The sequence below is a fragment of the Lepeophtheirus salmonis genome, chromosome 2 (genome assembly GCF_016086655.4).
Source record: "Lepeophtheirus salmonis chromosome 2, UVic_Lsal_1.4, whole genome shotgun sequence".
NCBI lineage: Eukaryota > Metazoa > Arthropoda > Copepoda > Siphonostomatoida > Caligidae > Lepeophtheirus > Lepeophtheirus salmonis.
In genome coordinates, this window is record NC_052132.2 from 27,588,766 (window position 1) to 27,616,693 (window position 27,928).

Genomic DNA, 27,928 nt, shown 5'->3' on the forward strand with positions numbered 1-27,928 from the left:
CAGTTTAGCCTTTCTTCCTCTCCAACGTTTCGGACTTGCTGATGACTAAAGTGTGATCCTAGAGGCCCCAACTTCTTGGAGTGTGCGAATGGAAAATCGTCGATCAGGTTCAAGTGTCATTTTCTGTCTTGGACGTAAGCTAAAGAGTTCAGATTGGTTTGCAGAGTCACTAATTGTTTATGCTTTAATATATCGAAATATGAATTAATTTCAACCTTCATTAATTATTGAATTAGTAAGTGCTCCAATTTCAATTTGCCACTCGGTAACGCTTTATTCTTTTTGATTAGTTATTAAAAATTTACGTATCAGGGTAAGGTTAATTTGAAAGTTATTTTCTCAGTTAGCAGATTTGCAAACCGGTTCAGAGCCGCGATCCGATACATCCCTAGAATTAACCATCAATAAATAACGAGCACTTGTAATGTAAGGAACAAATATATTTACAAATCTAATAAAAAATAATTATCTTAATATAAAATAAATAAAAAATATTAATGAAATTTTATTCAAAATATTTTTGTATCCACAAGGATGTAACAAATTTAAAGAAGTACACTGTCTGACCAAAATATAAATATGATTAAAAATTATGTTCTTTGACTATTTAGTAGATTATGTTTGTCGGATGTAGCCTAAAAAAAATAAAATTACAGAATAGTTAAAGATACATGATATATTCAGAGAGATACAGAGAGAAAGAGAGTTTGTTATAACATACCAATTTGGAGAGCTCATATAAGCACTTTGTAACCTTGGGTACATTTCTGAGTTCCAATAAATCCTCAGGATCAAAAATATCCTTAACGCCGTATTTGGACATTTCACTAATTAACTTCTTGACTCTGTCATGAGCAGGATTAGTGCCCCAAGAGATATCTATGTCCTCTAATGGAACAGAATTGAAGACAATAGACGTCATTACCCTTTGGAATGAACAAGAAGAAGAGAGAATTAGGACTCATAAAGTTTGTGTCACTCTGTCTAGAATCTCATTTTTGTCGCCTTTTTAAGATGGAAAAAGTCTAATTAATATCTAAGTTAATAATAATTATTATCATTTGCAATAAATATAGGAGAGTAGTTCACTAATTCAACTAATAAGAGATATATATATTTATTTAAAGTCCTTTATTAACCAACCAACTCTTAGAGTTCAAGAAATTCGATCGGCATATATATGTTTGTAAGCTGCAAACAAAAAGCAAGTGGGATTATATTAGTCTTTTCTAATAATCACTCTATATATTTGTGTAAAATCCCCATCAAAAAATATAATTTAAAACGGAATTAGTAAAAAAATCAACCTATATCTATATAATTTCTTTTATAAAACGTAAAAAGCTCTAAACTTACTTTGATAACACGGAACCATCTTGGATAAGCTTGTCAAAGTTCTTTGTAGGTTTCTCTTCAAGGATTAAAGCAATCCATCTCAAGACCTTCTCTTCCATATAAGAATCTCTCTGAATGATATAAAGAAATAGTAAGAAATATTATAATAATGATCTCATTGGATCCTTTCAAAGACGATGACATATAAAACATGAGGCGATGTAAGTTCAATCCTTATCTGGCCCTGCATTAGATCATGAGCCAATAACTCGAATATCTATATTTTAGTATTTTCACTGCTCTTATGATCCAAGTCAAAACCAAGCAAAGACGATAAATCCTTCCAGAGTACATTCGAGAAAAAGGGACTTAAATATGTTTCAGACTCACGTTAAGAGATGTTTTCCTAAGATAGCCTGATCGCTCAGAAAGGCTTGATGTGGAGGGAGACGAAGAAGAAGTAGATTTGGATCCTCCATATTTGGGACTACTACTTCTTAAAGAACTCGAGGAGTGGTCAAAATTGGTAATAAAGTTTTTCTGCTCCGGTGTAATTTTACGCACTACAGGTCTATGAGATGATGTTGAGTCCGGCATTTTCTTTCTTTGCCTCTCTTGATCCCTACTATGTTTCAAAACAAATGATGAGTCCAATGCAAGCTCACGTGGAATTTATATAGGATTACTTACTTATTAGAGAGGGAAAAAACCTCCCCTACCTATACACAAACCCAGACGTAATTCAAATAATTGGGGGAGTACGCGCGTTGCTCAAGAAATATTCCCTCACCCGGGGAAAAAATAGATATTCAACATATGTAAGAGAGTCACCTTGCACTGGCTACGGTCTACTAGGTACGTTACCTACCCTTTCCTTCATCCTCTCTCTGCTCTTGAATAAGAACATGATGATGAGACATTGAGGGTAGAAGTTAGAGCCATAAATTATTATACACATGTAGGTTATATGATGCCCCTTAACACAAAAGCAAGATATAATTTTTTTTTATCAAAATTGAAGCTGGATTACTTTTGCATTCCTCTGCAAATGATCAAATTCCCCCGTTGGGTGTGTCACAAATTGCACTTAAAGTCATAAAATGGACTGCCACAATAAAAGAATGAGAAATTGATCGGCTATATTTAAAAAATGTCATATCGGGGCGAATATAAGTCTCTTAAATATAGTACAAGTTCTAAACCAATGCTCAAATTCTTAGGTATCTTAACTCATCCCAGAAATTTATATAGTACGACAATTATTGTCTCAAATATGAAATTATAAAGCAATAAGATATTATCTCATTTTTGTACAAAATTGTTTTTATGTTGACGTACTACATAAACAGCATCATTGCTACAACTTTTTGATGCACATGTAGAATTTTTGTGTCATCATTACGAACATAAAATATATTGTTTTTGTCAAAATAAAAATAATCTTACTACAAAAACCTTAGAGATATAATTATAGTCATGAGGGGTCATTTTAATTATAATAACTACGTCACTTAACCCATGATGGCCATATGGGTAAGAAAGGAAAGAAGAGGGGATAAGAGAGAGAGAGAGAGAATGATAGAAAGTAAGATGTCGTTTAAACTTATTTAAAGATTTCTAAAAATAACCTTTGTTTATTCTTTGTTTTTTAAATTTTTGAAGCTTTTTACTTCCTCATATCCAAGAAGGTAAAGAGAAAAGAATTCTATTTTTGTCATTAAAGCATTTCTGGATGAAATGAGGGAAATGAATATTTAAACGGAAAAAAAAAATGCGGTCTTGGAGTACAAGAAGTACATATAATATATAGACACACACATGGTACAGCAGTATTTTGAAAATGTGGATAAATATACACAACAACACAAAAAGAAGATACGAACATACCTACGCATCAAATAGGAAATATTACTCAAAGGAATCCATCCTGCATAATATTGCTCATCTGTTATTAGTGTTGGATCCGTCCTAGAACTCTCCAATCTTTATTACCATTCAACGGTCCTTCAGTCCTAGCTATCTTTATAGCTATTTTTCACCCTTAGCTAGGATTGAAGGATATAAAAACGAAGAAAATAATGTAGTATATCTAAAACAATACGTTCTAGCCACACATCTCCTACATCAAGCTTAAGATCGTATCTTGTCTCTGTGAAAGAGGTTGGGATGAAACTTCCCGGACTGAAATGATTTATTTAGTAACTACGTCATTACAGCTGTTTTATTTACTGAGTGGTACATTCAAATCTTAACACTTTGAATTTTAAACTTTAACGAGATATAATTTATTAATTAACATTAGAATTTCAACACTATAAATATGTGGATGAGTGTCTGAGCTCTCTTAGGTAGCCCCCTTAGTGGAAATGATGGTCTCCAGGCGGGGAAGGAAGGCCTGGACTGATGGGACTGCAGTCTTTTCAGTTATTATACAGATCAAACACTATCTTTTATATATGTATGTATAAAATAAAGCGTGAGCCGACAAATGGGCGATAACATTTTTACCGAAAAACAATTTGACGAAGAACATTTTGCGGAACAGAAAATTCGCGGAAGAACAATTTGCCTAACGGACATTTCGCCGAAAATTTATTTAGGACATTTGCCCCAAACATAATAAACATAATAAATACTATATTGATATATAGGATTGCATACTTTAGTTCAATTAAAAAAGATTGTAGGATAAATTGCCCGATTGTTATTGTTCAACTGCTATATATGTCGTATAAGTTAATTAATTATTGTTCTTTTCCAGAAAATATTTTTTTATTTATTAGGCATATTCATTATTAATCATTATATATATGAACACAACACAGTAGCATGTAGTTCGAATCTTTTACCCTTCTATTACTTTTAATAAATTAAATAATAAACAAACACGACAGTGATTCAATCGAATGGACGAAGTACTAATAATTAATATCTGTTATCAATTATTGTTCGACATGATGGATTATTTATATTCGAAAAGACTCATGGAACAAGCATGATATCAGATCAGGGAGGAGTAGTGATTTAAAATCAGCCAACCTCCTCTTATTTTGAAACATCCTGGATCATACCAATGTATAAATCTTAACATTCGCATTGAATACGAGTTGATGCCAATCATAAACACGGATATTAGAATCACATTAAACCTAATATGTACTAAAAATCAATAATTAAATATTTTCCTCAATATTAAGGGAAAAAGAGATTTCATGTATATAAAACTTGGTTGTTTAGATCCCCAAAATGAACGACATCAAAATTGTGACGTAACATAAAAACACTCTACAATATCCAGAAGTGCTAATGAGGATTAGTGTGAATTAAAATAATACAAATTTGGGAAATCTGTCATTATTTTGTGTAGGACAATAGTAATTAAAGTACATGATATTATTTTTTAAGTAACATTTGACAAATTATATTTAAATAAGGTAGAAGGTAAATTCTTTGATTTATAAGAGGCTTCAAGACAGTCTTTTAGGTAAATGCATGATCATCTTTCATGGTTGTAGGACACACATCTCATTATACACACTAAATAATCCTTTAAAGATCAGCGTTAGCATATACAAGGACGTCATATATTTATATATTCCTTTTTTTTAGGGGGAAGGGTCGGGCTTGGTTTTTGAAAAAAAAAAAAAAAATGATAAATTTATATTCAGGAGTACCATATGTATTACTCCCGTCTTTCTCGTACTCTTTTTTTTTCTTTTCAAAAATGTTTACTCTACTTATTATATATTGATGGGGATTCTGCCACATTTTTTTTTTTTTTTTTTTGGGGGCAAGGTCGTGCGCAGATTTTTCGTTTGAAGCGAGCTTTTTGTTTGTTTTTTTAATCACAATTTTGGAAGAATGTTTTTGTATTTTTATAGAAGCTGAATTTGATAAATAAGTTGTTTTAGAGGAGACAAAAACTTTTTGACAATTTTTTTTTTTTTTTTTTTTTTAAAACGTTTTAACAATAAAAATAACCTAAATTGTTGGCTTCCCTGCATTACATGTACAATGTAGTATGCCTCGAGAAAATCATATCAAGACATCCCTTTTCTTAATTAGTTTTGTCTTCGATCATAATGTGGAGATGCTATACATTGTATATTGACAAGACAAATATTCCGTCTCATAAATTTAAAGACTTAACATCATTACATATTACCTGGAGCATATGTAATGTACTTAATTGATGTTTACATGCAAAAGAATTTGAAAAATTCGCTTGTTTGACATTATTTTGCTAATAAAAGTTTATTAATCACCCTCAAGTCAAATTTAAAGAGAGATAATTATTTAATGCAAGTTGAAATATGAAGTGTTCGTCTTTTATTAGATTCCTTTATTCAAACATGAAGACTCGAGTCATAGTCATAAGCGGAGTTTGTAGGAGGATTAAGGGAGCATATTTCTCAAGATATATTAAATGAACGCGTAAAGGGTGGTCATCTAAAGATTTGCAAGCCGAAAAAAAGTAAAAGGCAGCTGTGACTTTATTTCTCAACACATTTTATTAAAATTTTAACGACAATTAACATTATAACATAAATTTGACATTCAATCAATAAGGTCGACATTAATTTGAACCACACGTTCACCACTTCACTGGAAATGTCTCACTGCCTTTTTTACCGTCCACCTGGGTAAAGTCTGTAATGCCTGTATTGCAGTCTAAAGCTGGTCTTTCATGATACTGGGAATCCAGGGTAAGACTTAGGTATATAGAACACTGATGTAGACCTTGGCATTGACCTTCAGGTCCTGCTCGAAGATTAAGGGTTGCATAACGTGACCTTCGCTACTAACAACCCCAAGAACAATAACTTGCTGTGGGTACATTGCTTTCATGATCTTATGGACGTTATAAAGACTTTTTTCCAACCAGGTATTGTTCCTTGAGTTATGTTTCTTCGTATTACTGAAATTTTTCTTATCTGAGAAGAACCAGACAAGATATTTCAAGTGAGACTTCTCTTTTAATTTGATCAAAGCCTTGGTTCGGGTTACCCTTTTCTCTCTGTTTGACAGGGTTTGCAGCTGTCTCTTACAATGTACATAGCTGCGGTACCATAGGTCTTCAATGATGATACAATGGGCACTTGAAAGGGACGCTACCTTGATGCTGTATGCAATTGCATTCATGGATTGGTCGGGATTCCACTCATTTTTTGTTTTGTTTATTTTATTCAACTACTCAGGACGATTTTGACCCATTTTGGGTAACAAGGCTTCTGGAAAATCATCGTCAGTGGGTTCTCACCATCCTACTCGACATGTTTTCTGAATTTTTGGACGAATTCTGTTGTGCACCCGACCTCTTAGCCAAAAACGCGTTGTCTATTTTACAATTTAAATTGCACAAAAGTGCACAACGTTTTTTTTCCTGACTTAAAGAAGCCAAATGAGTAACTGACGTGGTAGGGTGACATTTCTACTGAACTTACTCTCTATTAATGTATGTTTGGTTTGTATTAAAATAGATTTTTAGGGGATTGATGAGGCCAGATAAAATTGCGAACGTTTAAAAGAACTACCTTTTGTATTTTATATGATTATGGGACAAAATGGCAAAGGAAAAGTGTCAAAGTGGAAAAAATGCACAATTATTTTAAGATGATATACATATGTATATATTAAGTAGGCTATAAGGAATGTACATTTTAAAATCAAGTGAATGGAGATATTTTTATCAGCTATTCTGTAATATGGGTAACTTCCCGTCAGCACATCAGTTTACCTTCTCATGAAATAAGGCCACAGGATTATTTTTTGCAACATTCAATATTTTTAGTCATCCTTATAATTTACCATAAAAATTTGTGAAATGATTTTTTACTATTTACACTTACTTTGATAACTGGATATAACTTATTTAAGAAATAACAGAGATAAGATAATAACAAAGTGTAGAATGGACGCCAGCAATTTATTTACTGTTTTCCTTTCCAAAACCAGGGATACAGAAGCAAAAATAAAGATGACCGACCATATCCCTCTTTGTTATATGTCAGGATTCTTTTAAGATGTCAACAAAATACATGTAGTGTTTTCTTATAGCCAACACATGCGTTAAAAAGCTCTGGTTGTAACAAAGAATAATTTATAGCCTACATCAGCACCATTTTTCCACTTAAAGCATTCTTTTTTTTCTTGATACCATTCTATATACTTAGAATGTAAATATTAACTGAAAAAGTCCATTGAAATCAAAACCCTTTGAATTTTAAATTTCAAGAAAATACTATTTATTAATTAACTATAGAATTTCAACAAAATTAGTACTATAAATAGATGTGTGTCTGAGCTCTCTTAATAACTAATGTAGCCGCCTTCAGTAGCAACAATGGCTTCCAGGTGGCGGTGAAAGGCCAGGGGGCCGCTACAGACGATGTTCACTGTCATAGAATCTAGTGCTGGATGAGAGTAGCTTTGAGGGACTCGATGTTTGGATGACGCACACTGCAGGCCTTCCCCTCGATATGCACATAAAAGTCTTAGTTGAGTGGGTTAGCATTAGGACTGTACGTTCAACTTCCAATGTTTCGGACTTTCTTACGGTGTAGACGGTTGTCCATGAGACACTTCACTGCTTGGAGTGTGCGAATGGAAATTGGTCGACCACGTTCAAGTGTCATTTTCTCGACTTATATACAAGTTAGAGAGCTCAGGTTTGTTTTGTAATTAATTGTTTATGCTTTATATATATCGAAATATAAATTAATTTCAATCATTCAAGTTTAATTAATTATTGAATTAGTAAGTGTTCAGATAAGTGTTTTAATTATACTCAATCTAAGGAATAAAGGGGGAAAAACAACAAAAAAAACACATAATGATCCTGTAAGAATATAATAATTAAGCTATTTAATTTTAATCAGAATTTGAAAATTGTTACACAGTTGGGGGAGGGAGGGATGTAAATAGTATTTTGTTAAATACTACGATTATAAAGTACACATTCTCACTTAATAAATCTTGAGAGACTGGGGGAGGGTGTCCCCCCATACATACTCCGATATTATTTTAATCACATTTTCTGTTTATTCAAGTTTCCTGCTCCTATCAAACAGCAGGCTCCATTTAATGCTAATCATAATTGAAAACGACGAGTTGCGAACTCGACCCAAGCTGTTTTAATATAGGGTATCCCGTAAAATGATTGGTGTGAAAAGATTGCAGACTAAATTCCTGAGTGTAATATCATGATGAAGCAATTTCATTGTGAGTTATTTCATTGCAAGACAATATTATCATGCCTACAAACGCGGCGGCGGCGGTGGAGTTAAAACTACCTTTTTATTTTTTGGATATTACAAAGTGTTCATAATGCTGAGGGAAGTGGCTGCTGTGGTATAATTTTTTTTAGTATTCTATACTTTGATAGCCCAAATATAATATAATTGTAATGAAATTGCACAAGATCATATTATTTTGTGCAATTAGATAAATTACTCAGAATTATATACACCACTAATTTTCTTATTTTTTATGTAATTGTAATTTTTTGTAGGATATATTTGTTCTTCATTTCTCTGATAACTACCAAATTAAAGTACAGTAATTATTTACTTTTCTTAAATATATATCTGTTATGCCATGTTTACACTTTCTTTTTATTGCAATAATAGTAATATTTTTAAATTATTATTTTGCCGTTTAATCTCAAGTAATTTTTTCCAAGACAAAACAAACATATATGAATTTAAATATAATTCCAATTTTTTTCTTGCAGTAATGCTATTTTAAATGTAGAAGGTTCTCCTCTTTAAAGGATTAATTCATTTTCTCCTTCCAAAATCATAAAACAAGAAGTTGATATTGGCAAGGGTCCTCATTCAGGTATACCATATGATTCTCTACTCCTCGCACTCTCACAAAAACCCATATCTACTCATTAGTCGTCCAATCAATCTCTTATTATGATAAGGGATTGAGAAAAAAAATCCTCAAAAACAAAATAATAGTAATTATTATAAAAACCTTCATATTTTGGCACTTTTCTTAATCTATTCATAACACATTTTTCTTTAAAACGGAAAATATTTTTTTAACCCCTAGTCATTCCTAATCCAAGCATAACACATAAATAAAAATTTGATTTCATTCATGCTATGTATAAAAAAATCTATGTAGCCATATGGTATATAATTTAATTTTCTTTATTTAGTAATCGATGATAGTGAGTGAAAAGGCTCTTGAATGCATGTAATTTTATACAAAATACACACACATAAAAAAAAAAAATTGAAATGTTTGTTACTCAAACTGTATTCACCTGCATAGGTATACATGTATTGCCCTAGAAGGTGTAGTTTTAATGGTACATGACAATTTTAGGTAGTACATTGTGAATAATTAAAGTTAGGACAATCTCTTATTTTCTCTGATCATGAACGGTTCGAATCCTAACACGTAAATATTTGAGTAACTTTTAGGTAATCCAAAATCAAAATTAGACAGATACTTGTCTGGAACCCTCAAATTAAGCAATTCTTACTTTTTACTGGAAACTTTTTTTGCTCAGCATGATTGTTTTTAAATCTAAATAGGTGTAAAAATTTATTTTCAAAAAATTAATAGTTTAAAACTAATTTTTCCATAAAATTAGATTTTAATCACTAATAAAGATAAACAACGATGCTATAGATAACATTTTTTTTTTAAAGTAGAATTAAGCAAATTTTTTTATTTTATTCCAAAAATTTAATATTTGAATTTTTTCCAATTTCTAAAAAAATAAATTTTTGTCTCCAGCTATAGATTTTTGAAATTTTTATATTATAAATATTATATTATTGAAAAGATTGTCAAACTCTACAAACTCATGATGTATGTAAGTATTTTATTCTGATAGAATTGTAGATTGAAATATATCTAGAACAGTTATTATACATAAGTATATATGTACATATTGCTTTTTTCTTTTACCTGCCTGTGGTTCAGTTACACCAGTTGGTTTTTTTAAGTTTTTTTTAGAATGAAAAAATCTACTATGAAGCACTACTTTCAAGTGATAAATTACACTCTAACGTTCCTGCCTTGTTCCTCTGCTCCTTCCTTAAAAGGAAGAAGTTCCTGCCTTGGAGATTTGGATAGTAAGGGAAAAAATGTGAAATCAAATCAGTTTGACGAGTCCTGTATACACTGTTTCTATGAAGCACTCGGATAGATTATTCATGGAGAAGACTTCAAGTCATGGAAATTTTTACAACTCGGTTATTAAAACGTAAGCAATTTTACTTGTTTCTCATTTCTCCCCCCAAAATATTTAAGAGATCCATCGGTAAAGAACTTTACTTTATTACTATAGAAGATTGAAGTCTTCCCTATTAATTTATTTTCTTGATATGAAGCACTGAGCTGTAGTTACACACGCTCGTTACTATATGGTTACTTCTTAGATCAAATCAGGAGTGTCTGCAGGTATATATTTTAGGTACGGCTTGGTTTTTAATTTTTTTGGAATTTTTTTTTTTAAATTTATAGTTATTCAAAAAAAATTAATTTTTTTTGCTCTGCTCCATAATTTTCCCGAGTGACGAAAAATATTCTAGTTAAAAGCAAACGTTCCCTAATTTGGGGAAGACTACAGACCCTGCGGGTCCTCCCTGTAAGTTGTCATGCAGTTCTAAGAAATCAAGTCCAAACTCAAAAATGAGACGATGACAGACAAACTTTGCTTTATTAATATAGAAGATGAAAGTCTTCCGATTTTTTTCTTTTATTTTTTAATATGAAGTGCTGAGCTTTAGGCTCACATGCTTGTTTTTATTTCTTAGATAGCGTACTACTAGAATAAAGATAACACCATTGTTATTTAAGGGTATCAATACCTGGACAGAACTATGTACAACAATGATAAATTTATTTTGTTTCTTTAATGATGAGATTCTTTTTATATAAATATCTTAGTAAAAGTAAAAATCCAGTGAATTAAATAGTACATTTTCAATTAATTTTGGTTTTTATACATAAATATGTAACCATATGTATATAAATGTAGGTTTTATTTGAAAATGTTGTATAAAGATTAATGCTATTGTATAATATTATAAATTAACGTTAGGATTTACCCGTTTTATTTATTTAATTTCAAATTAGTTTATTAATGCTTCAAATAACTCCAGAATTTAGTAAAACTTGTCGTTAGACAACACTTGAAGTTCTTCCATCCCTTTGACCTCCTTCCTTCTTCAACCATATTGAGACTAACTCGATAATCCTCTTCCTCATTTCTTTTTTTAATTCGTATTCAATATATGTTCTTTCTTTTCACTTAGTACAATAACTTGCTTTTTTTTAAACATTTTTTTGGTGCATTTTCGAATTGACAATCCATAGCTTAAAAAACTTTGAGACACGGGAAATCAATCTTGTTTCATGAAAAAAAAATCAACTTATTAGTAAAAAAAAAAAAAAAAAAAAACTTGCCCTCCAGAGCCCGGAAATCTGGTCTGATCATAATGAAGTATAGCCCTTAACTCAAATAAACTTTGAAATAAATAACCTACCCTATGCGTTTTTATGAAGGGACATACATATATACATTCAATCAAACCTAGGTACTATAATATAATATTATAGTTGTATGTTATTTCTGCTAATAAAAACTCATAACCAGGGCATTGATTTCAAAAACAAAGAAATAAATAGATTTTAGACATAAAATAAATTTGTTCAGAATTCTGAGTTACGTACATGGAATATATTTCATTCTAATCAAACCAGATTCTTGGGGTGTTGAGGGATTTTTTTTTGCAAATAAGTTGATTTTTTTCTTAAAACAATAACGATTCCCTGTGTCAAAAAAGGTTTATTAAGTGATAGGTACTCTATTCGAAAATGCAGCAAAAAAAAAAAAAAAAAAAAAAAAAAAAAAAAAAAAAAAAAAAAAAAATTAAAATGCAAAAAGCGAATTATTGTACTAACAGAAAAAGGTAGAACGTATATTAAATATGAATTAAAAAAGGGAATTAGGAAGAGGATTAGTGAGTTAGTTTTAGTAGGTATCTTCATTATGGTAAAAAGAGGACTTCTTATTATGTTGTCTATCGACAAGTTGTACTAAATTCTGGAGTTATTTTAACCAATTAATAGAATAATTCGAAATAAAATATATAATACCGTTACAATTATAAGAATATATTAATGTAGATAATTTAAATACGAAATAAATTATATGAATAATTGTTCATTTATTTAATTTCTTTTAGGACGGGTTAATAAGAAGACAATGGATATGCAGACAAAAATATTTCTGTTAATCGGGTTTACACTATTAAGCATTTTAATATATTCGCTACCTCAGTATGGATATAGAAAAACACTACATTCAGACTACAGGCATGGTTTTTCAAATCATTAATGATGTATTGATAAATATATATTGGACTTTGAGTCGGTTAAGTCCCATGTCACGTCTCGTTCCTTATATCAGTGCTTTAAAAACGTCCCAAATTTTAAAACAACTACTTCCAGGCATCATTTTCCCTAATATATTAGTAAAATCATTTAAGCCAAACAGTTTTCCGTTTTGATTAGTATACTAAAACTTCAATTATCTTTAAAAAAGGTGAATATTTTGCCATGATTCTTCTTTAAGGACTAATTAAAGTTTAATTAAAGCGTTTTATAACTATATAGACTTGGGCAGCAAAGCGTGGACTCAAGAAGTTGCTTAAGAAATACTTTAATATTTTTTTTATTTTCAATAATAGCCAAAAGAAAATAAATTCAGCAAGGTCAAGCGGTTTCAAATTTGGGAGGAAGGGGAAACATCTCCTTAGACCTAAATCCAGCCATGTAATAGGTGCAGAACTTCCCTTTTTAAATTGTGTCCTCCCCTTACTGCGTTCCTGAAGAGGTCTTCTCTATCATTCTTCATTTTGGGCTCCTTGAAATCAGGCTCTTGGAACATTTCAAAATGTAAAAAATCTTCCTCGCTACCTCAACTTCAGCATCTAAAAGATTTGAAATGCATTGCCTTTCGCTCAATCATGATATCGAGATGACGAAGTTTTTATTATAGATTGTTTATTCCTTTCATGGCTTTAATGAGAAAATTAATTTTAATAAGCAGTACACGTTTTGCTGAACAACCCAGAGGATGATTGATTATGATGACATCCTTGATAGATATTTATGATAACTTCATTAATTAAAGACTGTTGTATGGGCGGTTTTTGTTTCCGATTTGGACCTGTCTTTAAGGATAAGGACGGAACCTGACATCAAAATTTTGAGACCCATACACCCCTAGAAATCAGATTGATCAGTTGATCAGATTCTGTAATCCTGTAAGGCATTCTTTAAATTGATTATCTTGTTCTATTACAGAAATAGATCCCTCATTTGTCGAGCTTTTCAATCCTCCTTGTGATTGCTCCAGAATAATAAAAAGGAAAATGATTCCCATTGAAAGATATGATGTCTCCCGTAAAAAGTTGAGTGTAAATGATACAACATGTAGCTTCAATGCTTTCAAAAGAGGCCCAGATCAAAAAGTAATTGGTTTTACCTTCTATGAACCCAATCCTGAGAATACGAATAAGCTTAATCGAGAATATTTTGAGGGTATTTCTGAGAATTTGAGATTGATATCCAAATTTTATCCCGGATTTGTAATGAGGCTCTATTATCAAGGTGAGTTAAGAAAGGCATCAATGATGATGAATCATAAACATTCACTTGTTAATAATGATTACATCATAAAAATATTACCCAATATAGCAAGAGAGTCGGACACAATTAAGAAGCTGTGTAATATATCCTGTTCAAATTCACATTTGGATCTGTGTGATATTACTGAAATCCCAATGTTGGGAAACTCGTCTGTTCTCTATCCATTACTTTGGCGTTTCCTTCCAGTTTTGGATAAGCAAGTCAGTTTATTTTTATCTAGAGATCTGGACTCTCGTATTAGTCAACGGGAAGTATCAGCTGTAGAGACGTTTTTGGAAAGTGATGAGTATTCATTTCACGTTATGCGAGATCACCCCGCCCATGCAACCACCATTATGGGAGGAACATGGGCTGTCAAAGTCGATCGTCATAGAAAAGAATTTAAATCATCCTTTAAGAAGTTATTCAAAGTAAGACAACTTACTTTTATTTCGAATATCTCTAACAGTAAAACTTATTAAAATATGATATATTTATTCCTCGTAGGACACATCGGGCCTTGCATATATAAATCGAACTTTAGGAGGATATGATCAAGTAGCTTTATCCAAGTATGTATGGCCCTGGGCCAAATGGAGAGCTCTATCGCATGATTCTTATTTGTGTAAAAAATATCCTCGAACATCTCCATTTCCAACTAAAAGAGTCGAGGGCATTGGAAATTATGTTGGAAGTGTAGTGAGCTTGAATGCCACAATAGGCTTTACTTCAGCAAGTGAATGCCCTTTCAAATGCAGACCAAGAGATCATAAGGATTGGATTTTTTGTTGAATTGAAGCTGGAAATGGTATTGGTAACAAAGCAAGATCAGTTTGAATATTTTTGACTGATTGTGATAGGGTTTATGCCATTTAATGAATAGCCCATTCTGTTACTTGTTCAATGGCCAACCATGTAAAATACTGGTTTAACAATGAACATAACATCTAAATGCTTACAATAATAACCATTATTCTAAATAGTATTGTTTATTAGGTCATTAAATAATATGTTAAACCTGGCAACCGATACATTTTGCCATCAAAATTGTCTTGGAGACTGAGGAATCGGAAACATTCGGGTAATATGGACATAATAGGATACTAAAGATGCATCATTTTATATTACAATATTCCAACATTTCTTATTGGAGCTAATCATAAAATTCCGGTCTTGTAAAAAAAAAAAAAATTATAGGAACTAAAATCAATAAAAATATAATATATTCTAGTATATGATAATTTAGGAAAAGAGTTGGTAACCACTAGACAGTTTTTACTAACCTGCTGAATGATTGAGGGGTTTTTTCCCGCTTTATATTCAGAATACAATTCTTATAAAGTATTTTTTACACCAGATACATTTTGGCACCTAAAATATATTTAATATCATCATTATTTCTTTATTATATCAAATCATTCACGTTTCAAAATTTATTTCCCAAAATTAATTCAGAAGTTCACAAATCTTTTGCTCTTACATGACGGGATTCATAGTGAAGTCACTCAATTGAACCACCACCTCAAACTTCAAACACAGGTTCCAACCTAGTCATGAATCTGGCACATCCTTTCATGAGGAATTCTTTACACAGGGGAACAATTAGGGGGGAGGGAGGAATTTTGTACAAATGAATTAAAGACAATAATCAAATTTATCTATAAGCGCAGAATCCAAAACTGACCTCTAGCTTTAAACATAGCTTCCAACCTGAGCCTGGGACATGCCTTGATGAGAAACTCATTGTACATGTTGGTTACTGCCTCGTAGAGCTGGGTTAGGTTTTCTAAACCCACGGTTCGGTACACAGTTCGGTACGGTATAATAGCAAAAAAATGAATTAATGTAGTTTTTTAAGTTTTTTTGATATTTTATTCTTTATTATTTTATTTTCTGTCCATATACTGTATTCCTAAATTTACTAAACTTCTCTAAAAAACAAAGGCTGATATAAAATATACAAGGGTTTTATATTATTACTATCACGAACACGCTGTCTTGAAGATAGACAATGAAAAATTAAAAATATTTTATTTATATTAAGCCTATTTATGTTAAAATTCTAAACTAAAACGATTTACTGTAAACAATAATAACATAATTGGTAAATTTCTATTGTAAAACCTCTTCGTATAGAACATTTTCTGTTGTTTTTGTCCATTTCATGTAAATATAATCAAATTTGCATCACCTTTTGACTCGTTTCAAAATGCAATTTAGTAAATATAAAGCTATTTTTTCAAATGTTGGATATATTAATTGTTATTGCCATTGCTAATTTGCCGTGTTCCTTCTTCCATTATCATGAAGATTGAAGATACATACTGGGATTAACTCGCTCATCCTCCCCCTAATTCCCTTTTTAAATTCGTATTTAATATACGGCCTCCCCTTTTCTGTTAGTTCAATAATTGGTTTTCTTATTTTTAATTTTGTTGGTGTATTTTCGAATCAACAATCCATACCTTAAAAAAACTTTGAGACACGGAGAATCGATCTTGTTGTATGAAGAAAAAAATCAACTCTCCTTCCAAGGCGTAGGAATCTGGTCTGATCAGAATTAAACATTTCCTTACGGACGTAACTCAAAAATCTGAACTTCTTTTATTTTATGTGTAAAGTCTGACATAAATACCTTTTTATGATTTTTTTTCTAAGCGGGACGTACATCACACACAGATATAAATAATTTTAATACTATGTAAGATTATTGAATTTATAAAAAAAAATTCAAAAAAATGAGCTTGTTTGAATTTTCTGGTAAGAAACATAGACCGATAAGTAGTCAAAATATCACCAGGTGTCGAAAAAACTATTTCGCTTGATACAGATATAGATGTGGTTGAGAGATATAATGAAGCTAACTTGGAAACATTGTAAATTTATTTAAATTATCCTTCCACCATACACCTGGGGTTTCGTCAACTGGGATGAATTTTATGATTTTGTAAGTCATTATCTCTTTTTCTATTTCTTTTAGATAATTGTCTATTTCTTTTGACTCAAGATTCGTAGGTATCATAGCTATATATGTATAAAGCGCACACTATAGTTACGATGCTAAATATATGTTCAATTCTGTTCCCATGAACCAAATTGGACAAACCGAATTAAAAATTCTTGAAGGACACCTTATCAATTAACATCATTATCCACAGTTATTTGTGTCTTTGGGTGTGTGCCCTGTATAGAGGCACACAATAATGGGAGTAAGGCGTTTGGATTCGGAGGCCATATACTTTATCTTTTACAGTTTTGTCAGCTAAATCTGATGAGCACTCAGGTTTGCCGAAATATTGAGGTCTAATCTTGTTGCAGATTTAAATTTTCGTCAGTTTTCATTTTACAATTACTCTGATACACGGTTAATAGAAATACTAGGTTAGACCATGATGTAATCGGGCTTGCGAGAACTTTCAATTTGATGTCACAGAGCATATACATATAGAGGTCTAGCTATAAGAAAGCGCTAGTGGAAAATCTGGGACATTACCACCACAAATCTTCAGTGTGTATCAACAAGACGGATAAGTAAATAAATCTTCAAAAAATTAAATATTTTAACGATCATTAATTAGGTAAGTAGGTTCTAATAAACTTCAAGCCCCTTAAAAGACACTTTAATATTGCTTCCACATTTTAATGCCTTGATAAAACATTTCTCTACTTCAATAAAGAAGACTTAGCTCATATACTTTTCATTGTCATTAATCCAAAATGAAAACGGCCGAGGGAACTTATTTTGCTGCGATAAATTATTCCAACAATTGGAAAGCCAACCGTTTGCATTTCTTTAGATTTCTTCTTAACGATAATATCTGCAAAAGATGGATTCAGAATTCTCGTCGAGCCAATTTAAGAGGTAGGTCGAGGGAGTCATGCAACGTTAGTCTTTGACTTTGTGATAAGCATTTAGAGGACTGAATATTCATGAGTGCTGCATCAAAACAAAGAAAAAGAAGATTGATACCTAATGCAATTCCCACTATGTTCGATGTACCAAATCCTCCCCCAAAAGTAACTCCTCAACGCCGTCTTTTTCTACGACATATTCAAGATTTCTATTCGTTTGACTTTACTTGAAAGACATTCAGTAGGTATGATTATGATATTTACTTATAAGAAGACTTAAAAATTATAGGTCTTTAAAAGACATTTTTTTTTGCAGATAACATTTGCATGGATGTCTCTACAGTCTCTGCACCCGGTAAATCCAGAGAATTTCTCTAATACTAAAACTCAGACAACATATCAATCTAAAAAATGGGTCGATAAAAAGATTGCAGCAGGAAGAAAAGGCTAAACTCTTCACACCTCCGACAAAATTGAAACGCATAATCTCTTCTAAACTGCAACATTTCCTTATATCTATTCAGCTCGGTGATACAGTCGAAAAGATCGAATGCTCCTATACAACTAAATTCAAAACTGTTGCTGTCAGCGGCTACTACAAAAGTTCATCGTACTACAGATATCTTTCGGCAAAGTTCAAACTACCTGCTGTTTCATCAATACAGGCCTGAATATCAAAGTTCCACATGAATGAGGGGTTCTGTCCTAATTTGCTAAGGCTATTGGCATTGAGATGTAACACTTTGGACGAAAAGGATCGAGTGAGCAACTTAATCGTAGATGAGATATCATGGAGCAAATTTGTACATTTTGACACTACAGAGAATCAAGCATTAGAATATTTTACTGGATATTGTTTTAGAAATCTCAACAAGTTACATGCTGCTTCTTGAGAGACATGCAGTTAACTAGGCATAAAGCTAACAGTGTTTACAACTGAAAAAAATTTCAAATATTAAATTTAAGAAAAAATTTGAAAAATTATGTTTCAAATATTATATATTTTTTTTTAAATTCTGAAAGTAAATTTAGTCTTAAATTTCTTGGAGAAAATTTCAAAAATTCACATCTGTTCACAAAAAATTAAATTAAACGTAGATTATGCGTTTTTAACGTCTTGTGGGACCTTGACTCTCAAAATTAAATAGTATCTTATTGTTTATCTTTATAAATATAAAGTAGAGTTTGTGTGTGTTTCCATTATGGGTGCCTACATCGTTGAACATAGGTGGATGACATTTTGTCTTATATTAATATGTTTTACAAAACATGTATGCTATAATTTTTACTTATTGCTATTCTTTAATTCACCAACGTCATATTATGTAATAAAATGGCAAATTAGATAATATACATAAAGCATAATAGTAACACAAGCTAGGAATGTATATAGGTTTCCTTTTATAAGCTTAAATACAGATGGTTAATTATTACTAAGGTTTTTTTTGTAGAGAAAAACCTGAAGGCATTGAAATTAAAATCCTTACAAATTTTTATCCTTTCAAGCTATTAACTTGAAATTTTTGTAATATGTAAAACGACTTAATGAAATATCATATTTTATTTAAAAAATCTAAAATGAAATGCATCTGTTACTTCAAATATACATTTGGACCTTGAGGAAATCAAGATATCAAATAATTGAAAAACTCTTAGTTAGATGTTTTTGAAACTTGTCAGAATCGAAAGTTTAAACTAAAATATAAAAAGCTTGTAATGGTTTTAGGATGTATTTCAAAATCAATATCGCTGTTTTTCATAGCGTATATATATATATATATTGAATTAATAACTATATACTAATTTTAAATATAAAGATAAATTGGCTCCCCTAGTACAAGTTTCAAACTCATAACCATGGACTGAAGGTAAATATTATAAATTATCTAAAAAATCCGACCAGAGAAGAGATAATATCTCAAGTTATATTTTTGAACACCAAACACGCACAAAAATGCCAATTATATATTAAGGAAGTACTGACATTAATTAATAGAGATTAAGACGAGCACAAAAATCCATTATCATCTTTTGGTTAAAACATCTTGATATAAAACTTTAAAAAATATCAAATATAACACATTTTCATAGACTTTAAAATAAATATATATTAAGTATTCATATGAGTAAGGGTATAGGGGCCATTTTAACAGAATATTCATTTATTTTCATTTAAGGAATGATATAAAGCCTCAATTTTCTTAGTTATTCCTCGTATTAGGGAGCCGTCTTCGTTATATTCACCGGTTTTTAATATTATTTCTTTTTCACGACTAAGCCTCTGTATTTGTTTACTGATATCATCGCTCGATGATGATTTGTCTTTTTCCAGAGAAGTGCATTCATTACACCGAACACGTTTGACAGGAATGGTATCAAGTTCCTTATGTTTGTCGACCACCTAAAAAAACAAGGACATCGTATTAAAAATCTATACATAAATTCTCACTTACTATTTGATTGCCAGCTATTCTACTATTAGCTATTCTTAGTAGAGTATTAAGTTCAGATACTTTATCAGTATATTCAGAGATTTCTACGTCCCGTTTCTTCAGCTCAACACAAATCTTTGAGTTATCCTCCTTCTCCCTCTTAAGGTCATTTTCTAATAGTTTTATTATTCGGTCTTTTTTAGCTAAACTATCCTTTAAAATGCTTATCTCCTTTTCGAATTCTTTTATTTTTTTTAAGAGCCTTTGGATTTCTTGACTCAGATCCTCGTTTTGTTTATTCGCTTCTTTATGTCTTTTAGTAAACTTGCTGGACTCAGACGTAAGCCTGCTTCTCAGCTCGTGTATTGCTTTATCTTTCTCTTCGAGAGTGTTACTTAAAGTCCTTTGATTCTCAAGAGAGTCTTGAATAGTCTTCTGAAAATGACTGAATTTTTGCAACTCGGCCTCAATCGAAGAACACCTTTCCGATTCATGTTTTTCCCATTGCAATTGATATTGCTCTTCAAGTAAAGCCGACTGTAAGAAAAGAATAAAAGTTTTATGATATGTTAAGTTGGATTATGTTTATATTCACCTGTTTGCGACTCCATTCACATAAGCTTTGTCCTTTTCAGTTTCGAACGGAGTATGTTTATTTCCATTCTCACCATCATTCGAATCTACTAAAAGTGATACACTACTCGATAAGGACCCAATTCTTCTTTTACATAAATTTACCACAGGTGAGGTAATTTCGATTTTTTTAGACTTGCTAGACGTGGATTGACTATGAAAAAGATTAAACAACTCAATAACAGATTCTCCAATAACTTGAAGGTTCTTATTCACGTCTAATACTTTCACGACTAAATTATTATTTTTTAAGATTTCGAGACAAACAGAAGGCTTAACTTTAAAAGCAAATTTGCAAATCCCATATGGTACAAATTTCCGTGTATGTGGTTCAATTGAAAATTCAAAGGAGTCCACCACTGTATCTTTGATCAACGGTGCGTATTTATAACGAAGTCTAATATTCCTTGCAGGAAGGGAGTCAAATTCAATAGTTTCTAAATGAACGGATAAACTATAGGATACTTCTATATCTTTAGAAGTATTTGGTTGAGAGTTCATTGGATTTTCTATTTGAGATGTACTATACACGTCAGATTCACTTACTGGAAAAACATCACAACTTGAATGAGTATTTTCTGACGCACCATCATCCGTATTTCTTAAATTAATATTATCTGATACAACACCCCCATCCGAATTTGACAAATTAGTATTTTCTAATGCGGATTCAGCATTTTCCATATTAACAAGAGAAATAGAAATCCCTAAAGATGCATCTTCACTATTATCAAAAGAAAATACTCTACTGGACTCAAGTATCTTTTTTTGAGTCAAATTTTCGACAGTCAATCCCAAAAATTCAACCAGAGAAAAATAAATTTTAGCGAGGACAAACTTTTTGGAACATACACAAACACAGAATGGAGATCCATTTGTAAAGTATTGTACTATATCTGGAAATGAGGAGTGTACTTTTATAACAGCTTCTTCAACATTGAAAAAGGGATCTTTGAGATCTGTGAAAGCCTTTGTCATAATTTTTTCTCCAAAAATGTTATAGGAAAAAAAGAATAATCTTTCTTCCTCTTCCTGATCGAGTAATTCCTTATTTACAGCCTGGATGCGTATAGACAATTTCATTAAATGGATATAATCAAATAAATGAATTAAACAACTACCAAATGAAGGTTAGAAGCAAAGTAAATTTCGATTTTCAAATGGAAAACTTGGATTGGATTGGATCCTATGACAAAAAAACCGCCTCTTTCGTTTAATGCAATTTTAACGTTACTCGAAGGGATCGACAGAATCGATTTTTCGCTCATGGAGTCTTCTTTCGGCTTTGTTCTTAGAGTGAGAAGCCATTGGAGAGAGGGAGAATCTGTAATAAATAATAATATCAAATATTAAATTAAAATTTATTAAGACACATAAAAAAAATAAAAAATGATAAAATTAAGCAGAGGTTACTTTTATTGTCGTACGCTTATTTTGACTGGAGTGCAAAATATTTTTTCATATTTATAATTTAAATGCTTATAATTCAAACTTGAATACCTCGTATACTTCAAGGTTAATAGAAATGTATTTCAATTAACCTTGATATACTTTTCTTTAACAAAAAATATAATATTTAATAGGAAAATTTCATAGGAAGTTTAACTATCAAATAAATGCATAAGATATATATTATACATTTTTAACCGTGAAGTACTTTTTGTTGAACAAATGAGACATACAAAAAAAAAAAAAAAAAATATTTTTTATAATATTTTTAAATAAAATGTGTCAAATTAAACTTTTTCTTTACATTTGAAACAACCCTGTTGGTAAGTGTGAGTAGAATTTAGTATAATTTTGTATCATAAAATACGCTAAGTAGGTAATTATTAATTTGAAAATAAATATATCTAAAAATCATTTTTTCCCCAGTTATAATACAGCATTTAAGGGTAACTTAATTCAATCTATTAATGAAATACACAATATATGAAGTTTAAAACTAAAGAAAAAAATGTATTTAATTCACGATTCAATTAAACTTTTAGAAAAAAATTACAACATTTGAAAAAAATTGCGAAACACTTTTCTTTTTTTTATTACATGAAGTTGGCTTCAGAAAAAAAATAAAACATTTTGGAGAATTGGCATATTATAATAATCAATTATAAAAAACTTTACATATATGGAAATAAAGAAGGATTTTTGTAGATGTTGATGAATTTGAATTTATTCTCCCTATAAAATAGTGTATAATTTAGAATAGGGGGTGGGGTGAAGACACCTGGACTTAAAACTTTTGGTTATTGCTTATTATACAAACTTGCAATTAAAAGGTTCCTGAATAAATATTAGTTAGGTTTTGATTATTTAAATTTTTACAGTATTGAAATGACCGCATTAAAGATAAAGTAAATACCCGATCGACTCATTTCTACTATTATTTTACAAGTATCTTGTTATTTTAAATAATTTATGATGAATAAAATATTTTTGTTATTCTAACCCTAAGAAAAAAAAAAAAAATCAAAGGAAAAATAGTAAAAAGTGGATTTTTAAAAATAATTTCTCCAATTTTACGGGTTTAAGTACTAAAAAACTACTCGTACAACGATGATTTCTTATAATGCGAATTTTTCTTGTTCACAAAAACCACGATAAGCAGGAAAGTGGTATATTGTACATGATCTATGTGTTTCATTATAAAAATTGGAGTAATTACAAATATTAATGCATATTATATGTCATAGAAATAATTGTTTAATGGTGAAAACTTTCTACACAAAAAATGTAATTGTAATTAAAAATGGTTGCCACTATATTGTTTTACTATTCACTCAATCTCGACATCCTCAGGTACATTAAGAATTCAACTATTAAGTGTTCTCTGATATCTATCTATATTCTTTAATGAACTGCTGTTCTAATAATGCAGAGGTGTCCGTAGGAGGTAGGCTGTAAGCCCCCCTCCACACATAAAAAAAAATTAGGAATTTTCCCTTTTTACTTGAAAATTTAATATTTGTAATTTTCTTCAAAAATTTGTATATTTTAAGCTTTTTTTCCAATACATCTAATATTTTTATTAATAGCTATTATAGGTTTTTGAAATTTTTTTCACAAAAAATTAATTTTTTGTGAAGCGCTATGGATTTTGAAATTTTTTCCAAAAAAATAATTTTAAAATTTTTGTTGCCCCTGCAATGACTATGATGATATTAGGAGGTTTAAATTTGAAATGGACTACATACGTCATTTGGAGTAGGAATATGAAACACTTCTTTTGCACTCCCGTCAAGCACAAAAAAGAGCGGCTTGACAATTCCTCCCTTCCTTGCCTCAATGGAATTACCATTTAGAGTGGGATCCTTTTTAGACCCGAGTAGACGCGACCATTTGGATTTGGACTCGAAGAAATCCTCCGGAGTTGTTTGGTCCGGAAGAGGAAACGTCTCTCTCAAGTCCAAAACCAATGCTCCAACCTTGACATCCCTTTCAAACACAGTTATACGAATAGGCACCTTCCTACTCCTCAAAGTATGATACGTGTTCCGATCCGTGGTCCAAGCCAAATCCTCGGCAAACTCCAAACAAGTAGAGGAACTTGAACTCACCTCTTTTGTCTCATGTTTCCTCTCTTTTAAGTTGGCAATCAACTTGTATTTTCGAGGACCGGATTGGGAAATGCAAGTTGGAAGACCCCGGAGTCCAATGATTGACAGGATAATGACATATTCCTCCTCCATAGTCACATTAATCATTAATTAGTTAATGACAGAATCTACAAGTTGGAGTTCCAATCTTTTCAAATATTCCATTAGAGCCTACATCCCCTTAACTCCAATCAAAAACATTTCTCTTTCTTTTCATATCCTCTTTCATCCAATCAAAGCTTTGCTTCCCCTTTCTCAACAATAGAGATGTCAAAATGCTCCACTGCTCGTGAATATACATTTAAAAAAAAGTAGTTTGTATAGGACTACTCTTATTCATTAATAATTGTAATTTCTACGTTTAAAATTCAAAGTCTTCAAATTTTAATGGACCACTTACCTTAGATAGAAATGAATCCTTCAAGACTTATTACTAAGTACGGTGAAAGAGCTAGTAAATAACGAAGAATGTATTGGGAGTCCAATCATACATTGACAAATATACTTATAATGAAATAATAAGGAAACATTCTAGGTACTACTACAATAATAAAAGATCAAAATACAAGTATAAACCATCGCTAAAAGGTACATTGATTATTATTAAAACTATTATCTACGTCATTTAACTAAAGTGTCATGTATTTATGATCGTGAGCGGACTTTTGACCGAAAATATTTTTGCGGAAGGACAATTTGCCGAACTGAGATTTTGCCTAAGAACAATTTGCCGAACGGATATTTGGCCGAAAAAGGATACTAAATTGACGATTGAATATTTTAATTCAATTTAATATTTTATAATTATAAATAGGTATTTTTTATATGCTATATAATATGCATATCATATAGATAAGCTATTGAGTCTTCTTTTACAGAAAAATAATTTATATTGATTAATGAAGATGATATAAGCACAACAAAGTTGTGGTTCACTGTGAAATGATTGTACTAAAAAGTTTGCAGACCAAATTGTTGCCTCGTAAATTTGTCGTGTAACTTATCATTGTGAGTCAAAATTGTTTGTGGATAATGTCATCGTGAAGGAATATCACTTTAAGCTATGTGATATTGAGTAATTTCATAGCAATTTCGTTGAATTTATATTATGTTGTGACGATAAAATTATTGAATGATCAAGAAACTTGCTATTAAATATCCTCAGCCCACAGGCTGTACAGGCGAAGCGCTTCCCTGAACATCCAAAAATCTTTGTAATATCCAAAAATACAGCTCGCCCCTCAGGTTGTATAGGGAAGTGCAGGAACTTAAGGTAGTTTAAACACTACCGGTTTAGCGTTTCTAAGGAACATGGTACCCTTCTAATATGCTATGGCATATCCTTGGTCCATGGGTTATGCACGATCTGCTTATCCGCAAGTGTAATGTACTTTTTTGTGTAATGTTTATGTGATGTATGTTGTTAAATAGAAATCTTTATATACTTATATCCGATTTTAAGGGATGGATTGTGCACAACCCAGGGCCTGGGGCGTATCATAGCATGTTAGAAGAGGTCCTTGGTGCTTAGAAACGCTACGCCGATAGAGCTTAAACTACCTTAAGTTAGAAACTACTCATTCTCACTTCAAATAGTTTTTAAAAATAAATAAAATTGTTACAATATCATAAAAATGCACTGAACGTACTAAGTACGTACAAACATTGAAAAATAATTCCTAACTAAAGGAATTTTTGGAAAATATTGTTCTGTGAATTTATTTTTGGTAGAACATAAATTTTAAATTTTGTAAAAATTCACCCCCTGCGGATGCCCCTAATATGGCTGGCATATGGACCTTTTTTGAAGCATTTTGGCCTAGAAAAATTAGATTTGGCCTAAATTTCAAATAGAGATGTATTTAATAGTTTTGTTTTACGAAGACATTTTTCATGAAATTTAAAGGAATGGGTTTTGTTGCCCCTAAAAATATTACAAGTGACAATGTGGTTCATCATATTAAAAGGTTAAACTTCCTTGATCTGGATAATATCCTTTTTTATTCTTCTTTAGACGTACTTTAAAAATGATATTTGTAGCTATATTCATGGGATATGATTAAAAAATATAATGCACCTCAACTCGTAATAATACTTTTATTTTAATTTTATTACATTTTATATAAGAGTACTCAAGGAATATGTGTACAAAATTTAAGACTTATAGTTTCATTTTTTATTAAAAATAAATATATATATTTTCAATAGAAAGAGTTGTTATCAAATTTGATCTAACTTGGACAACAATTTTTTAACTTTATTTTCAGTCCTATGTAACGTACCACTAAATGAATAGTCAAGGAATATGTGTTTAAATTTTGAAATATACCAATTAATTTTTTATCAAAAATATCTCATTTCTATAGATGGAGGTATTTTGATTAGTGTAAATATTTTTTTTATGTAGGGTTTATTTCACAAAAGTATATATCAAACAAACATAACATCATGAAAAAATAAATTAAGAGGGAATACGAAAAAAAAATCATAAATAAACATTCTAGTTTACATTTCTCTCCCTCAATTATACCCTACAATCCCATTTGGCCAGTTGTATTCCTTTGAAACATAAAACACCAAGAAACAATTTTCATAAAAATATGCAAATATTCTGAGAGCTAAAACAAACAATTATTGATTCAAATTACTTTCCAAAATCAAAAATACACATACAACCGAGTAACATACGCAACTCAACCACAGCTAAAAAATTAGATTTAAAGAACGTTCAAAATAATAACAGCACAAGACCCAAAAGACGTTGCTCATCTCATTCTTTACTTTTTCGGAATCTATATATTAATATTATATTCTTTAATATCTAAACGACCAAGAAGGCAAATATCGAACTAAATCCGAGGCTCAGTACCAATCTCAGGAATTTCCCCTATGAAAACGCCAGGAAAAAGAGGGATATTTTGCTGCAGATGCAATAATTACCTTCTTAATTTCCTCAAGTCGCAGTTCATTGCCAGAAGTAAGTAGACTTGCAATAAGTACTTCAAAAGTTATTAATGCATAATTTACAGCAAGGATTTGAGGGCTATAATTCCTTTGCAGAGGAATCTCGAACCAAATATGGGCTTTCATGTAACTTGAAGGCAAACCCACCAAGCCTAGCAACTCAACATTATGCGTTAATAAATATAACAGCTCCGATACCACTTGACACTCCACAAAAGCAAGTAAGACTGAATTGTAATAATTTTTGAGTCTTGGCTCCTAAACAATATTCAATGAATATTGAAAAAAGTATTTTTTTTTTGAGGAAAAAGGTCATTTTATAATAGAGCCGGAAAAATGGGGGATCAGTCAGAAATTTTGTGAAAAATATCCAACACAACACATACGTACATATATCTCACATTTAGTAAAGCAATCTTAGACACTAACTTCAAAATGATTACTAGACTGAAAAGG

The 27,928-nt window shown here is 30.9% G+C and overlaps 3 protein-coding genes and 1 long non-coding RNA gene across 4 annotated transcripts; 2 read left to right on the top strand and 2 right to left on the bottom strand.

The window, feature by feature from the left end:
- Positions 1–419: 419 nt before the first annotated feature.
- Positions 420–1,960, bottom strand: LOC121113508 (uncharacterized). The gene is made up of 4 exons (XM_040707301.2): positions 1,726–1,960; positions 1,357–1,466; positions 722–926; positions 420–635 (listed from the first exon to the last, which is right to left on the bottom strand). Exons 1-4 carry the CDS (start codon positions 1,930–1,932, stop codon positions 591–593), a joined length of 567 nt encoding a protein of 188 aa, XP_040563235.1. The 5' UTR covers positions 1,933–1,960; the 3' UTR covers positions 420–590.
- An 8,460-nt stretch (positions 1,961–10,420) lies between these two features.
- Positions 10,421–16,210, top strand: LOC121113507 (uncharacterized). Its single transcript, XM_040707299.2, has 5 exons — positions 10,421–10,561; positions 12,549–12,678; positions 13,672–13,977; positions 14,065–14,426; positions 14,503–16,210. Exons 2-5 carry the CDS (start codon positions 12,645–12,647, stop codon positions 14,785–14,787), a joined length of 987 nt encoding a protein of 328 aa, XP_040563233.1. The 5' UTR covers positions 10,421–10,561; positions 12,549–12,644; the 3' UTR covers positions 14,788–16,210.
- A 1,249-nt stretch (positions 16,211–17,459) lies between these two features.
- Positions 17,460–19,215, top strand: LOC121113506 (uncharacterized). Its single transcript, XR_005863067.2, has 3 exons — positions 17,460–17,573; positions 17,673–18,092; positions 18,164–19,215. It is a non-coding gene; the product is annotated as an uncharacterized lncRNA (long non-coding RNA).
- A 335-nt stretch (positions 19,216–19,550) lies between these two features.
- LOC121113505 (uncharacterized) lies at positions 19,551–27,701 on the bottom strand. The gene is made up of 7 exons (XM_040707298.2): positions 27,449–27,701; positions 24,909–25,012; positions 24,208–24,791; positions 22,034–22,236; positions 20,875–21,971; positions 20,301–20,816; positions 19,551–20,248 (listed from the first exon to the last, which is right to left on the bottom strand). Exons 3-6 carry the CDS (start codon positions 24,614–24,616, stop codon positions 20,675–20,677), a joined length of 1,851 nt encoding a protein of 616 aa, XP_040563232.1. The 5' UTR covers positions 24,617–24,791; positions 24,909–25,012; positions 27,449–27,701; the 3' UTR covers positions 19,551–20,248; positions 20,301–20,674.
- Positions 27,702–27,928: the final 227 nt, after the last annotated feature.